Source organism: Suncus etruscus, chromosome 7 (assembly GCF_024139225.1).
Source record: "Suncus etruscus isolate mSunEtr1 chromosome 7, mSunEtr1.pri.cur, whole genome shotgun sequence".
NCBI lineage: Eukaryota > Metazoa > Chordata > Mammalia > Eulipotyphla > Soricidae > Suncus > Suncus etruscus.
The window spans coordinates 1116570-1133927 of NC_064854.1; the positions used below are offsets into that span (position 1 = coordinate 1116570).

General features: G+C 35.5%; 1 protein-coding gene across 5 annotated transcripts in view; it reads right to left on the reverse strand.

The window, feature by feature from the left end:
* Positions 1 to 5716: 5716 nt before the first annotated feature.
* VSTM2A (V-set and transmembrane domain containing 2A) overlaps positions 5717 to 17358 on the reverse strand; it is a 34675-nt gene continuing 23033 nt past the window's right edge. For 2 of the 5 annotated variants that reach the window (XM_049777231.1, XM_049777236.1), the window contains exon 5: positions 5717 to 6543. In XM_049777231.1, coding sequence (XP_049633188.1) covers positions 6455 to 6543 — 89 coding nt within the window. In that variant the 3' untranslated portion in view covers positions 5717 to 6454. Of the gene's footprint in view, positions 6805 to 17358 lie in introns of all 5 variants that reach the window. The other 3 variants (XM_049777233.1, XM_049777235.1, XM_049777234.1) reach the window with 3 other exon arrangements.

Sequence of the window (17358 nt, forward strand, 5' to 3'; positions counted from 1 at the left end):
CTTGTTAAATCTAGAGTGTTCGCTGAGTATTTATTTCTTCCGGAGTAGCATTTAAGAGACTGAAATTATTATTTCCTTTAATGCATAAGTACCATCTTGATGCTCTCCATAGCTCTCTATTCTTTTTAATAATAGAGCTTATCTTCCATCCAGTAGAGTATATAAATTTTCTTTTATCCATTAGAGAGGATGTAAATGTTAAGGCCTCAAGGATGCTATTTCTTCCTGTCTTCAAATGTTACCAACATGATGTCATTAATGTAATAGTTAAATTGGATTTCTGAATGGCTGGTGAAGATTTATATTGTAGCTCATATCTGTGGAGTCACTATAGCAAGGACCATATTCTTCCCTTCCAGTTTAAAAGGAACATTAAAAATAATTTTCTGCATTTAATGTTTAATATTATAGTGATTTTTAAAAATCTTAATTGTTTGGGATTACTATGCTAATCATTTTTGAGGGGTCTGGGCCATACCCAGTGGCACTCAAGATTTACTCCTGACTTTGCACTCAGAAATTGCTCCTACTAGCTCCGGAGACCATATGGGATGCAGGGAATTGAACCTGGGTGGCACTGTGCAAGGGAAATGCCCTGCTGCTTAGCTATCACTTCGGCCCCACTATGTTAATCTTTATTAAATCTTACAGTAAAAGGATTTCCTATATATAATATAATTTCAGTAAGTCTAAAATTGCTAAATTACTGACTGTACAGAAACTGTTAATAGCTCTGCTGATTCACTCCAGTAGGTAACCCAGCACCTAAACTGTACTTTTGATAACCAAGATATGATATTCAGCTGCCTTTTGTACTATCGGAGAAAAAGACCATACTCTCAGAGATCATTTCTATAGTATGTACTACCAAAAAAAAAAAAAAAGGTAAATACTTTACCAATGACTTTAATAGTGTCATTGTTTCTGTCACTATTTTTCATTTTTGATTATTTTGGTGAAGAGGAAAATCTTCAGGTACTTTCTTATATTTATATCATCATCTTTGGAGACAGAGAAGTTAATGCAGTTTTACTTCTACTGTTGAAGATACATATTTCAACTTTTTTTAGGAGCTATGGGAATAATTATAATTATTTGATATATATTTATATATAATATACATTTATATAATTATTTGGTATAATGGTCTCATGTCCCAATAGTGAATTATGAAATATACTTATCTGCTTTTAATCTTAGACTAGTACAAGGATTAGTAATATATTCTGAGTCACTGGCTGGTAACAAAATCCTAGATATTTTTGTTTCTTCAATGCACAGGAGCTCTCCAAACATTTTTAGTTTCTTTAGAGGAGGCAGTGAGTAGCCACAGGAGAACTGAATTTTTAATAGAAAGAAACAAAATTCACAGTAATTATTCTTATTTTGTGCATGCAATATACTCGATTTGTTATTCTATGTTTCATTTTTGTTATCACCACAAAGCACAAAATTTGTTTTATAACCTCCAATTTGAAAATAAGATAATAGGTGTATTTTATTCCAAAATTGATGAACATAATATTTCATGATGGAAAATATTGAGTTACACGTTAATCTATTATTGTCTTTGGAAAGTTAGGAAGTAAGAGATTGTCCAAGGAAGGGAAAGAAGATACGGTTTTTGCTTTCCTTTAAAGTGACATGATTGTTGAGGAAGGAAAGGTCTTTATCATGTCTGTGATCTCTATATTTGCTTTAGGTTAAAATCCTTTTCTTTTTTGATTTATTACCACATAGAGATTATCAACCCCTAGTTAAAAATCAATGAGGGTTTCCAGAACATTTCTTTCTTTAAACACTGGAAAACAATAAAGAGAAATGAACCAGCTATTGGAAGTCATTTCCCCAGATTCCCTCAGATAAGCTGAAGAAGTAGGAGACATAAAAGCTCTATTCACCTGGGTTATTATAATAAGAGTCCAGGAATATAATGAAAACCAGTTAATCCAGTTTTGTTTCTTCTAGTTAATTAAAAATTTCACTGATTCTTTAGATTTAACACAATTTCAAGCCTCTTATGGTAGATTATTTATTTAGTTCTATTTATTTTCCATTTTAATAAAGGTTGAGCCTAACTCAATTGAGATATGAAAGCAGTTTTCATAAAGAGGACTTTATGTGCCTCTTTATTTTAGAGTAATTTTGTTTACTTCTTTGACTGATTGTTAGCTTTTATAAGTATATATATATATATATATATATCTTTTCTACTGTGTTTTATTGTCTTCTGGGATTTGAATTGGGGAGAAATTTAAGACTTGAATTTTTAATCTTTCTAGATATATATCCAGATCATCCTCTTTTCCTTTGACATTACAATGTTTTGTCAACAAATGTCTAGATAGAAATCTCTTTTTCCGAACCGGGCTTCATATTCAATGTACATACTCATGATTTTATTTAAAAATACATTTGCAATTATTGTACCTATTTTATTAGTACACTAAAGCAGACCGAATTATCTTTCATTCTCTCTTCCTGCTCTTCAAAACAATCAACTCATAGTAAAATATTAACTTAAATTCTCTAATTTAATGTTTAATTAGATTGACTAAATTAAAAGGCTTCAATAATCCTGCAGTTCTTATAGAAAAGTATAACTTGATTACTTGGAAGCTTTGTTTCTGATCCCAAAGGAATCTTACATACAACCTCATTACTCATAGTGAGTGGCAGGCCCCAAACTCACAACCTATATATGAATTTAATAAATATTATGTGCTTTTTTGCCCCTAGATTGGTCTGATTTGGTTTGCTCTTTTTTTTGCAGCTCTGTCCCTTTGCTTATCCATGAACAAGCCCTGTGTAGTCAGTATTTGGGATTTTGCATACATTAACCTTTTTTATTTTTCCCAGGAAGGTTTCGTTCTCATATCTCCTACTGGTTTATATATTATTATTCAACATTTGCTTAAATGCTGATTTCTTAGAGAAACATTCTCTAACCTTACTCCCAGACACATCCTTTTAGATCATCAACGGTTTTCTTTTTCAACTTACCTTTTATTTATTTATTTATTTATTTTGTGGCTTTGGGTCACACCTGGCAGTGCTCAGGGGTTACTCCTGGCTCCATGCTCAGAAATTGCTCCTGGCAGGCACAGGGGACCATATGGGACACTGGGATTCGAACCGATGACCTTCTGCATGAAAGGCAAACGCCTTACCTCCACACTATCTCTCCAGCCCCTCAACTTACCTTTTTAAATAATTATAAGATATTTCCTCTTTCTATATTTACCTTGTTAGTGAAAGAGACCCTATTTTATTTCCAAAACTTTTACATATATGCCAATTATATTATTCCCCTAATTATCACCCATTTTAAAATAAAAAAATTAAAAATAAAAGAAAAATGAATAAAAATAACATAGAATTGATATGTAAATGTATATGTGTGCATATTTTGTAGTTTCACAATTGTAATTAGATGTGTAGTCATCAGTTTACATACTATCTCAGATAAATTAAATTTGCTTTCTGTGGTTTTTTTCTTATAAAAATAATCCTCAAACTACATTAATACTATCTTTCCTAAAAACAATCATAGGGTTGCTTGTTTGAATGACATATATATATACACGTATGTAAATTTATATTTTGATCTATATGTAATGAGTTTTAAAATAAAATTTTCACAAACATTATCCAGTATATTTTATTCCATGCTGCATATAAAAATACATATGTAAACTCATTTCTTGTCCTAATCTATTTAACCTAAACATATCTTGCTTCCAACAACTTTAGGGTAAACAAGATCAGTGGTATTAAAATCAAGTTTCAGGTGCTCAAAAGCTCCTGATTTCTCTTTTTTTTAGGCCAACAAATTACAACCAATTCACTCTCAGAATCAACGTGAAGTGCTATCTTCATGCAACTAATATACATATGCAAATATATGCATATAGTTTTAGTGGTTTTTCAACAAGCTTATCTACTTATGAAATCAGATCAAGAACCTCTTCTCTAGATCTTTTTCTTACTATTACCTTGCACTATTTCCAGTTGTAAGTAGTTGACAAATTTTAAAACAAAATGGAAAAAGTTGACTTGAATTTAGGTCATCAAATTCATCATTTGTGATTTCCTCTTATGCAAAACAAGTTAGAGAAATTCAGATAACATTTTTCAACTTTTATTTTTTTCGATAGTCATGGTTACATACAACATGATAATAATCTCAAAGGGACACAACTAGAAGGTTCCTTGATTTTCTAGTGTTCTGTTTTAATATTTAAGGCTCAATATTAACTCAAGTTTTGGAATAATAGAGTTCCTTGTTCTTTCTCAAAGAAATCAATGAGTCAGACTCATGGTAGCATATTCACAAATTTCCCATTGTTTTAGATGCTAACACAATGAGAATTTCTTTCAACTAAGCATGTTCCTGATATTAGGAATACAGTAATCATAACTAACACAAACATAGGTGTGTCTTGCTGTAATACTTATTGTTCTCATATTCTGAATCACAGATAAAAAGAATAACAAAGCATATTTTCACAGTCTGACTAAATTTGAAACAGAAATGTTAATTTCTGTTTAAATGTACATGATCTTTAAAGCTTAGAAATATTTAATAGATGGTATTTATTTCACCATTATCTTAGGCATTTTAGGTATTAAACTTTGGGAGAAAATTAATTTTTAGGTTAAGAAAATAGCATAATCAAAATCTTTATTCTTTTCACTAGACTGAAAAAATAAACCAAATGAACAGGACAAGTGTCAATAAAACATTGTGCATGAAACATTACTTTCTCAGAATAGAATGCTGAAAATACTATGAAAATCTGCACATTATTCATAATTGAATTGTGGAAAATCAATGCATTTACCTTTGAAAGCAGAGATATTCTTTGCCTTCAAGCTTCAGTTATTCTGGAAGTTGGAGATGAGCCTCTGGTTTTGTTATTAAAAAAAAAGTCCCTGGAAGGAAAGCTCATGTCATTTAGATTTCAACCCGTATCTATTCCACAGTATCTATGCAACGCATTAATAGTTCTGCCTGTCAGTCTTTGCCAGATTGGAAAGCAGATTCCAAATAAAACAGTCTGAATTATCATAAATTCAAAATAAGAATGGCATATTTAACATTATAATTCTTCTAGCTAGCAAAAACTGAACACCTTCTCTTCTTCAGTCAGGGATTAGCAGTCATAGCTTACATTTTATATTTAGCCAACAGCCACATTGTAACTTTTAGTTAGGAGACATTAAATTGTAATTAGCAGCAAATAACAGAATGGCAAAGCTACAGAAACTCATAAAGGTTAAAGAGCAGCAGTGTTAGCCACAGCAAGAACCTTTCTTCCATGAAAATTGGGAATCATGATGACCACTTTACCTTCCCTAGGCAAATCTAGAATTGACGTTGTAGTTGGACAATGTTAATAAGACAAGAATAGCCATCAAAACCAGATAGTATACATTCCTCAGAGTCAAGAGACCCCCAAAGCATAATTAACAGCATACATAAAGGAACATAGCAAATTTTCACACAGCAGACACACAACAAATCAACTGATCGGAGACTGATACAATTTTGGATATGCTAATATGAATTTTTTCCAGAAGAATGTAGAAGCAACAGAGACCATCTGCAGCTGTCAAACCAGTGGAAGTGAAATTATTTGCCTGATGAATGTCACATAATATATGACATATATGCAGAAACAAAAGCTTTATCAAAGAAGTTGGTGGTCCAACATAGAGATATTCATATGCATTTATTTATATATATAATGATAAAAATCAGCTTGCATGAGGATCATAGTCTATCTATTGTGAAGTTGTATCACACATACTATAAGCAATTTACAGAATGGATCAAGTTTGCATATACAGGAATTGCAAAATGAATTAAAATACATTGAAAGAGAGAACACTCAAATGTATTTATAGTAACCTCCCAAGATTGACAGGGATTGGCCACAATCAACACTTGTCACCATTGAACAACAAATATAATCAAGAAAAAGAAAAATCCAAAAAATTAAAAAAAGAGCAAAGATAAACAAAACTACTTCTTTTGTTAGTTATTATTTCAAAGCAGGTTCTTGCTGATTTGTAGCATTGGTCATTTTTGATCCTGCACCCTCAAATGGGGGTTTTGTTTGATAGCTTGTATTCTGTTTTCCTTTAGATCTGTTTGCTTCCTTGAAGATATGTGTCTCTTTGTTGGAAATCAGTGATCATGGCAAATATTTATTATCCCATTGACGTTCAGACCAACCCCTGACAGTCAGGTAGATGACGTGATGCTCCCGAGTAGCCAAAAGAAAGGAAAAAAATAGATCTTGCTATTAGAAAATGTCCTATTACTTCACACTAATTGTCTTGCAAGAAAGAATCAGTGATTGGCCAAAGAAAATATTGTGAACAAAGCATGTGGTAAGCCTCTTCATGTATGCTTCCGGAAGCAGGTGATCCTTATGTAGGTAGGTAACTAGAGTACAGTGGGTGCAGAGTGGTGCTTGGAGTTTAGGGTCAACTTTGCTGTCCGCTCCGAAGATTTTACAGGCGATTTGCTCTTTGCTTTAAGAAGAGAAAGTGATATTGGAAAAAAAGTCAGCACTTTAGATTAAAGCAAAGCACCCTTCACAAAGCCACAAACAAGAAGCAGGACAGAAAGTCCATGGCTTGTAGCTATCCTCGCACCTGCGGAAGAAGTTATAAGATATTCGCTCATCTTGAAGATTTCCAATGCTCCTTATTAGGCTGTTTTAAACACATACACATTTATATTTAATTAGCTCGCCAGCTTGGCTCTGGTGCTCATGAATGTCTTGGCATGCACTGCAAATAACAACACATACAGAGTGTTTCAGTCCCAGGAAGTCGGTCTTGTTTGTTTGTTCTGTTTGCAAACAATGCCATCCCAAGGTCAGGAACACTGAGAGGAACAAATCCAAATACTTTTCCCTCAAGTAATTCTTTGAGGATCATTCCTTAAGTCATTTGGTTGTTCCTATATCAGTAGCTAAAAGCTAAGACCCTGCATCGCTGCCCCCTAAGACTAAAACAGTAGGGTCATCTAACAACTTAGAGAACAGGCTTTCCCATGACGAGAAAACTGGGGAGAAAAGTGAATTTGGTCATTTGCTTTGGAACATGACTCCCCTCCAACGTTTTCCTTGGAATCTGAGGAAAACTTACTGCTATCCAAAATTAGAAATTTTTGAAAGAGCTCTGAGACCACATGGAAGATAATTAAATTATAGTTGACATTTTTACTTTATATTTTTGTTTGCTATGTAAATGATATTAAATACCTTTATAGGAAAATGATTTTTGGCTAAAACTCTATGTTTTTTTTTTGGATATTTTAAGTCACAGTGGTGATGCTTGGGAGCTATTTTTTTAAGTGGACAAAAGTAAATTAGACTCGAAGACATAGAGGGTAGGGGAATCAGTCTTCTGTATAGGTCAATTAATCATGTTCCGGTACATAGTGGCAATAAAAGAAACTTAATGGTGGAACTCAGGCTTAGCAAGTTACTAAAGAACAAATATTCTGAAATGGCCATTTGGTAGTTTTATGCCACCTTTTTTTTTTTAATTCAGTCACTTAAGTATTGCCAGCATTTATTTCATTGGTAAGTGTCTTATTGCTAGCACACTACTCCCTCACAAAAATCTCTGACCAAACACTTAATAATGGATCTCTGGGAGATATTTCTTCATCAAATTGAGGAACAAGGTCCAAAATGCAAGGACAGTCCACATGCAGCTCTAACCACAAAGATATGCAAAATAATATATGTAATGTGTACAGACTACTAGCATCAGAGCTTTTCAAAATTAAGTATGTTTTTGCTATATTTTCAAGATAGTTTAGTAGGAATTAAATGAATTAAAAGGAAATTGTTATGTGATTTCTTAAATAGCCAACAGAACTTGATAAAAATCTTATCAAATATTGAATAACAGTTTTTTAAAAAAAGGTGAAATACTATGAGTAAAAATCACTTTTGTTGGTCAAAATAAAATTATAAAAAAAAGTAAGACTAGAAAAAATCACTTTTGAAATCATGCACTTTTTTGAAATAATTATTTCCTTTTTAAAATGAGCAGTTCTTATTGGTTAAAATTTAAACCAATGACCTTTTTAATCAATCAGCACTTTGTAGAAATGTTCATCTCTTATTTCTCTGAGAGTAAATTACTACTTCATTTTAACGCAACATTTCCTATGTTGAGTCCAGCATGTGCAAGTTAAAACAAAATTTACATGAACATTATAATTGGAAAAAGAACTGGAAAAAATTGGAATGCAGAGTATTTCTATATCGAACTGAAATATTGAACTCACATTAGATATGAGTATATCATTGTACATAGATTGTGTGTTATCATTGCAATCATTCATCCATTCTAGGTGCATGCAGTTCCTGATACATCTTTGTTTAGATTAACTTTATTTCTAAAGGTCAATTATATATTTTTTCTACAGTACCACTAAAGCAAGCCTGATTTAAAGTCAAATTGTAGGAAATAATCTTTCTTTTAGTCATGCCTTGAATAAAAAGATATGTAGTTTTATCTTGCTTCCCAAAGATTAGTTAAGGTTGTATATAAAATATAATAATTTGTACCATCAAATTTGGAAAAAAATAACCATCATGGATATTTTATCAGCTTTATTTTATTTAGAATATGCCATAATAACAAAAATATTGTTTATTAAACATGACTAGTTCTACTATACTGGAAGTTAAAATAGTGAAAAAGTAAACTTTTGTCACACCATTGATTATATCCCATTCTTGTATTTTTGCATAGAAACATTTTACTTTTGTGACATACTAGATGCAGTCAAAACCCAAAATTTTAATTTTCTCCACTGCCACTCAAACTATGAGGTAGTTTTCTAAATTAAATATAACACTTCTTTGTATATTATTGTTTTATATTTTTGTTTGCTACTATGCCAGATATTGTGTTAGAACAGAATAATCTATTTTGTTTAATATGGCTTCTTTTTCTTTATATCCAGATTATTCAAAATAAACTCTTTTTTTTTTTTTTTTTTTTTTTTTTGGTTTTTGGGCCACACCAGTTGACGCTCAGGGGTTACTCCTGGCTATGTGCTCAGAAGTTGCTCCTGGCTTGGGGGACCATATGGGACACCGGGGGATCGAACCGCGGTCCGTCCAAGGCTAGCGCAGGCAAGGCAGGCACCTTACCTCTTGCGCCACCGCCCGGCCCCCAAAATAAACTCTTACTGTCTTCTTGAGACTATACATTTAGCGATCATGTCTTCATATTAAACTGCTTGTCCTTTTTTTTTTTTCATACTGTTTAGAGATTTGTAATTTATCTTTTCTACAACAATCTCTTTCCTAAGGTTTAACCTACCCTGCAATGGCCCATAATTTATTACATTGTTCTTGTTTTCACTGATTATATTATGACCTCATTAAAGGCAAAGGGTGCATTTTTACCTTATTTATTGAAAGAAACTTAGAGAAGTGTGAGGGGAGACAAAGAAAAACAAAATATTCATGTTGAAGTGAGAACCTAGGCTTCTCCAGCCTAGAAAAAGCCAATTTTATCTTTTAAAAACTTGTTCTCCATGTCTAAGACAATGTGTGAAGAACTTTTAAATTTCACCCTTAATGCAAAATGTTCTGTGGTGAATAAAGGAAGATGCTATTAATTGAAATTACATGAAGAAAATGTATGGGTAGTAGCCCTTTCTAAAGACTAGCATAATAGAACCAAGACATTTTTCTCTGACTTGAAATATAATTTTTTGATGTTCTCTGACTTCTCTTTAAAACTTAAACCTTCCCAACTTTTATGTTTGACAGATTTCATAGTGACTTGTTAGGTATAATTAACTCTGTCATTATAAGCAGGGGAAGTATTCTCTTCATTTTCCAAATGGAAAAGCCTAAGGCATTAAAGTAGTATAGACTTTACATTGATGACTGCTTTTTCATCTCAGACTCACAGACAGAATTATGTTGCCCCCTCCCCCGGTTGTTTGACCAAGAAAAAAACAAAGTAAAATAAACTCAAAATATTCTATTTTTTAATTTTTTTTTTTTTTTGCACTTCCTAAAGTAACAACCTCCTGTGTCATGCCCGGTAATGCTAAGGGGCTATTATTAACTCTGCACTCAAGGGTTGGCTAGTTCTATGCAAGATAATCACCGAAATGCCTGTACTATGGGCATGGCCATAGTGTCTCTTAAAAAGAAATTAATTAAAAGTTCAACATTGTATATGAGGCACTGATTCCTCAGTGGTCACATGTTGATTCACTGTTCCATGGCTTCAACAAAGCTGTCACTTTATGGCTCATTCTACCTTTCAGGTACAAGTACAATTTCTCACTGGGAAGTTGCCAGGCCCCTTGTTCCTTTATCAGAAGGAAAAATACCCCTTCCTGGCAGCAATTTTTACTTTAGACTATGGATCAGTCCTTGGAATTTTCCTTTCTATGCTTGCAATCTGGAAGTGCTATTTCACAATAATGCACTCTTCTTGCCCAGGTCATTATTCTGTGTGAATGAAATAACCCAACATCTAGTATGTGTTATGAGTAGCAAGGATTGTCTTATGCAAAGCCCTTTGAACTTGGCACCTATATTAGACCCTGCCACTGCCCAATGATTTTTTTCCTAATGATTTTTTAATTAGAACTTAAATTCAAGTCATATTAAAAACTTATAGAGCTAAATGTTTTCCTCAAGACCATTTTGCTTTATGTCCTTCTTTCCAAGACCTTGTTTCCAATTCAAATTTGGGAGCCTGGAACCAAGGAAGATAAAGTAAACTGTTTAATGTGTTGCTATTAATGACAGGAAAAACAAACAAACAAAAACCAAAACTACTACAACTGATGCTCTTGGGAATTAGAAAGATCAGAAGAGGATGTAGGTATTTAATTTTAAGAATTAGCTACTGTCCTCTTGTGTGAAACTCTTGGGAGTGGAGCAAAAGAGGCTCCAGAAATCTGCTCTCCCTATCCCGGAGGCCATTTCCAGGGCGGGATTCAGAACATAAAAACCGGCCGGCAGACTGCTGCAGAAGCTGGATTCCCTGCTTGGGACATCAGGCGGGGAAAAGACACGAATCTAAGCCTGCGCAGAGGGGCCCAACTGTGAGTGTGAACTGTAAATATCTGTCTACTGTCCTCTTGTGTGAAACTCTTGGGAGTGGAGCAAAAGAGGCTCCAGAAATCTGCTCTCCCTATCCCGAGGCCATTTCCAGGGCGGGATTCAGAACATAAAAACCGGCCGGCAGACTGCTGCAGAAGCTGGATTCCCTGCTTGGGACATCAGGCGGGGAAAAGACACGAATCTAAGCCTGCGCAGAGGGGCCCAACTGTGAGTGTGAACTGTAAATATCTGTCTACTGTCCTCTTGTGTGAAACTCTTGGGATTGGAGCAAAAGAGGCTCCATCAGAGCACGGCCGCTCCGCTTCGCTACGCGGCCCTGCGCTCCTTCTAAGAAAAGAACACCATTGCAACAATAAGAAAAAATCACAATAAGAACTGTGCTATATCAGAGAAGCAAGCATTTCTCTCTGGACTGTCTTCTCTGTTGCATGCTCGGGCCTAAGATTTGACCCAGTGTGAGGCTTCATCCACGGAGGACTCCCCTCCCTTAGAGGCAAGCCAGCCCATCCAGAAAGGGAGGAGCCAGAGGAGTGTGCTGCCTACACCATATAGACAATGAATACCACCACAACACGTAGAAAAACCCACAATACAAGTGTGACAATGGGGAAACAACGCAGGCCAGCATCAGACATAGAGAATGAAGATGACAATTCTGAGGACCAGATAATGACTGAACAACTAATCAACCTCTCAGATAAGGACTTTAGACTAGCAATATGGAAGGTGCTCAACAGACTTCAAGAAACCATGGATCGAGTTGAACAGAACACTAATAAGAACCAAGAAAATATGAAGGCAGAAATGACAAAACTCCAAACTGAAATAACATGTCAACTAACAGGACTGAAAAAGTCAGTAAACGAAGTGAATGACAAAATGGATAAGCTCTGGGACAGGGTATCAGAAGCTGAGAATAGACTTGGTGCTGTGGAAGATGAGATACATAACAATTCCATACAGCAGGAGAGATTGGACAAAAAACTTAAAGCAAATGAGCAGACAACAGAAAAATTAGTCAAAGAATGGGAACAGATGAAAATAGAAGTCTATGATAAGATCAACAGAAACAACTTAAGAATCATTGGCGTCCCAGAGACCCAGGAAGAAAATTCCCAGGAAGAATCAATGGTCAAGAACATCATTAAAGAGAAACTTCCAGAGCTAAAGAATATAGGTGATCAAATCCTGCATGCTCGAAGAGTACCAACCAAAAGAGACCCCAGAAAAACCACCCCAAGACACATCCTAGTCACAATGACAAATCCCACAGATAGAGACAGAATTCTGAAAACAGCAAGATCAAAAGGGGAAATTACATTCAAGCAAGCATCCTTGAGATTTACAGCAGACCTGTCACCAGAAACACTCAATGCCAGAAAGCAGTGGTGGGATATTGTGACAAGACTGAATGAAATGAATGCTTCACCCAGAATACTATACCCAGCAAAACTCACTTTCCGGTTTGACGGAAGAATACATGGTTTCACTGACAAAAAGCAGCTCAGAAACTTTACAGACACAAAACCAGTCTTAAGAGAAAAACTGAAAGACCTAATTTAAGACAAGACTAACCAAAAGACACCAAATTTCGATATAAAGATGGCATTAAATCCCAGGACAATTCTTTCTCTCAACGTCAATGGTCTAAATGCACCAGTCAAGAGACACAGAGTGGCTAAATGGATCAAAAAACTCAATCCAACCTTCTGCTGCCTACAAGAAACACACCTGAATAGTCAGAACAAACATAGACTCAAAATAAAAGGCTGGAGAAAAATCATCCAAGCAAACAACACCCATAAAAAAGCTGGAGTGGCCATACTAATATCAGATAATGCAAACTTTATACTCAGGAAGGTTGTAAGGGACAAAGATGGACATTTTATATTAATCAAGGGGTATATAGAGCAGGAAGAATTCACTCTCCTAAACATATATGCACCAAATGAGGGGCCAGCAAAATATTTAATACAACTGTTGACAAATCTGAAAAATAATATCAATAACAACACAATAATTGTGGGGGACCTTAACACGGCTTTGTCAACACTGGATAGGTCAACCAGACTGAAACCCAACAAGAATATACTAGACCTGAGGAGAGAAATGGAAGAAAGAGGCCTAGAGGATATATATAGGACACTCCACCCCCAGAAACCTGGATACACATTCTTCTCCAATGTACATGGGACATTCTCCAGGATAGACTACATGCTGGCACATAAAACATATCTCCATAATATCAAGAGGATAGAAATTTTGCAGACTACCTTTGCTGACCACAAGGCTCTGAAATTATTTGTGAATTCCAAAGGGACTCAGAAGAAAAACATTAACACCTGGAAGTTAAACAGCCTCATACTCAATAACCAGTGGGTCCGAGATGAAATCAAGGAGGAAATCAAAAGGTTCCTGGAAACAAATGACAATAAAGACACAAACTATCAGAACTTATGGGACACAGCAAAAGCAGTACTGAGAGGAAAATTTATAGCTTTGCAAGCACACATCAGGAAGGAAGAAGGAGCTTACCTGAGTAGCTTAATGACACAGCTAATAGAACTAGAAAGTGCTCAACAAAAGGACCCAAAAATAGGAAGACAGAAGGAAATAACAAAGCTGAGAGCAGAAATCAATGAAGTGGAAACCCAAAAAACAATCCGAAAGACCAACGAAAGCAGAAGTTGGTTCTTTGAAAAAATAAACAAGATTGATAGACCACTGGCAAACCTAACAAAGAAAGAGAGAGAGAGAAACTTGATAACTCGTATTAGGAATGAAAAAGGAGAGATCACTACTGATATGACAGAGATTCAAAGGGTAATCAGAAACTACTTTGAGAAACTCTACGCCACTAAAAATGAGAACCTGGAAGAAATGGATAAATTCTTGGACTCTTATAATCTTCCACGGTTGAAGGAAGAGGATGTAGCATATCTAAACACCCCCATCACCATTGATGAAATCAAAACGGTAATCAAAGGTCTGCCGAAAAACAAAAGCCCAGGCCCAGATGGATTCACTAATGAATTCTTTCAAACTTTCCAAGAGGAACTACTACCAATCCTGGCAAGACTCTTTCATGAAATTGAACAAACGGAAACACTTCCAAATAGCTTTTATGAAGCCAACATCACCTTGATACCTAAACCAGACAAAGATGCTACAAAAAAAGAAAATTACAGACCAATATCGCTGATGAATGCCGATGCAAAGATCTTCAACAAAATCCTGGCAAATAGGATTCAATGCCTCATTAAGAAGATCATCCACTACGATCAAGTAGGTTTCATCCCAGGAATGCAAGGCTGGTTTAACATCCGTAAATCCATCAACATCATACACAACATCAATAACAAGAAAAATAAAAACCACATGATCATATCAATAGATGCAGAGAAAGCATTTGATAAGGTCCAACACCCATTCTTGATCAAAACTCTCAGCAAGATGGGAATGGAAGGAACCTTTCTCAATCTAGTTGAAGCCATCTACCACAAGCCAATGGCAAATATTATCCTCAACGGAGAAAAACTAAAAGCCTTCCCTCTAAATTCTGGTACAAGACAAGGCTGTCCTCTCTCACCACTCCTATTCAACATAGCACTGGAAGTACTTGCTATAGCGATTAGGCAAGAAAAAGATATCAAGGGAATTCAGATAGGAAAGGAAGAAGTCAAGCTCTCACTGTTTGCAGATGACATGATACTCTACTTAGAAAACCCTAAAGACTCCACCAAAAAGCTTCTAGAAACAATAGACTCATATAGCAAGGTGGCAGGCTACAAAATTAACACACAAAAATCAATGGCCTTTCTATACACCAATAGCAATAAGGAAGAAATGGACATTAAGAAAACAATCCCATTCACAATAGTGCCACACAAACTCAAATATCTTGGAATCAACTTGACTAAAAATGTGAAGGACCTATACAAAGAAAACTATAAATCTCTGCTCCAAGAAATAAGAGAGGACACGCGGAAATGGAAACACATACCCTGCTCGTGGATTGGCAGGATTAACATCATCAAAATGGCAATACTCCCCAAGGCATTATACAGATTTAATGCTATCCCTCTAAAGATACCCATGACATTCTTCAAAGAAGTGGATCAGGCACTTTTGAAATTCATTTGGAACAATAAACACCCTCGAATAGCTAAAGCAATCATTGGGAAAAAGAATATGGGAGGAATTACTTTCCCCAACTTTAAACTGTACTACAAAGCAATAGTTATCAAAGCAGCATGGTATTGGAATAAGGACAGGCCCTCAGACCAGTGGAATAGACTTGAATACTCAGAAAATGTTCCCCAGACATACAACCACCTAATTTTCGATAAAGGAGCAGGAAACCCTAAATGGAGCAGGGAAAGCCTCTTCAACAAGTGGTGTTGGCACAATTGGATAGCCGCTTGCAAAAAATTGAACGTAGACCCCCAGCTATCATCATGCACGAAGGTAAAATCCAAATGGATTAAAGACCTCGATATCAGCCCCAAAACCATAAGATATATAGAACAGCACATAGGCAAGACACTCCAGGACATTACAGGCATCTTCAAGGAGGAAACTGCACTCTCCAAGCAAGTGAAAGCAGAGATTAACAGATGGGAATATATTAAGCTGAGAAGTTTCTGCACCTCAAAGGAAATAGTGCCCAGGATACAAGAGCCACCCACTGAGTGGGAGAAACTATTCACCCAATACCCATCAGATAAGGGGCTAATCTCCAAAATATACAAGGCACTGACAGAACTTTACAAGAAAAAAACATCTAATCCCATCAAAAAATGGGGAGAAGAAATGAACAGACACTTTGACAAAGAAGAAATACAAATGGCCAAGAGACACATGAAAAAATGCTCCACATCACTAATCATCAGGGAGATGCAAATCAAAACAACGATGAGATACCACCTCACACCACAGAGAATGGCACACATCACAAAGAATGAGAACAAACAGTGTTGGCGGGGATGTGGAGAGAAAGGAACTCTTATCCACTGCTGGTGGGAATGCCGTCTAGTTCAACCTTTATGGAAAGCGATATGGAGATTCCTTCAAAAACTGGAAATCGAGCTCCCATATGATCCAGCTATACCACTCCTAGGAATATACCCTAGGAACACAAAAATACAGTACAAAAACCCCTTCCTTACACCTATATTCATTGCAGCACTATTTACCATAGCAAGACTCTGGAAACAACCAAGATGCCCTTCAACAGATGAATGGCTAAAGAAACTGTGGTACATATACACAATGGAATATTATGCAGCTGTCAGGAGAGATGAAGTCATGAAATTTTCCTATACATGGATGTATACGGAATCTATTATGCTGAGTGAAATAAGTCAGAGAGAGAGAGAGAAAAACGCAGAATGGTCTCACTCATCTATGGGTTTTAAGAGAAATGAAAGACATTCTTGCAATAATAATTTCCAGACACAAAAGTGAAAAGAGCTGGATGTTCCAGCTCACCATAGGAAGCTCACCACAAAGAGTGATGAGTTTAGTTAGAGAAATAACTACATTTTGAATTTTCCTTATAATGAGAATGTATGAGGGAATTGGAGAGCCTGTTTAGAGTACAGGCGGGGGTTGGGTGGGTAGGAGGGAGACTTGGACATTGGTGATGGGAATGTTGCACTGGTGATGGGTGGTGTTCTTTACATGACTGAAACCCAAAAACAATCATGTATGTAATCAAGGTGTTTAAATAAAAAAATAAAAATTAAAAAAAAAAAAGATCATTTTAGTTAAAAAAAAAAAAAGAATTAAGTGGACTTTTCAGACAACCTAAAATACATCTATTTTTTTTTTTTGTTATTGTTTTTGGGCCACACTTGGCGGTGCTCAGGGGTTACTCCTGTACTCCTGGCTATCTGCTTAGAAATAGCCCTTGGCAGGCACCAGGGACCATATGGGACGCCGGGATTTGAACCAACCACCTTAGGTCCTGGATCGGCTGCTTGCAAAGCAAATGGCCGCTGTGCTATCTCTCCGGCCCCAAATACATCCATTTTGAACAAGCTCTTAAATACTCAATTTTTCTTGAGTATAAGTATTTTCTAATGAAATAATTTTTATGTGAATACAACTTGTAGTTTGTTTAGTTGAGGGATCAGATCAGGCTTTATAGGTGTGAACCACCACAGGTGTTTCTCTTTTTGACATCTGAGTATTCACTGAAATCAAAAGAAGCAATAAA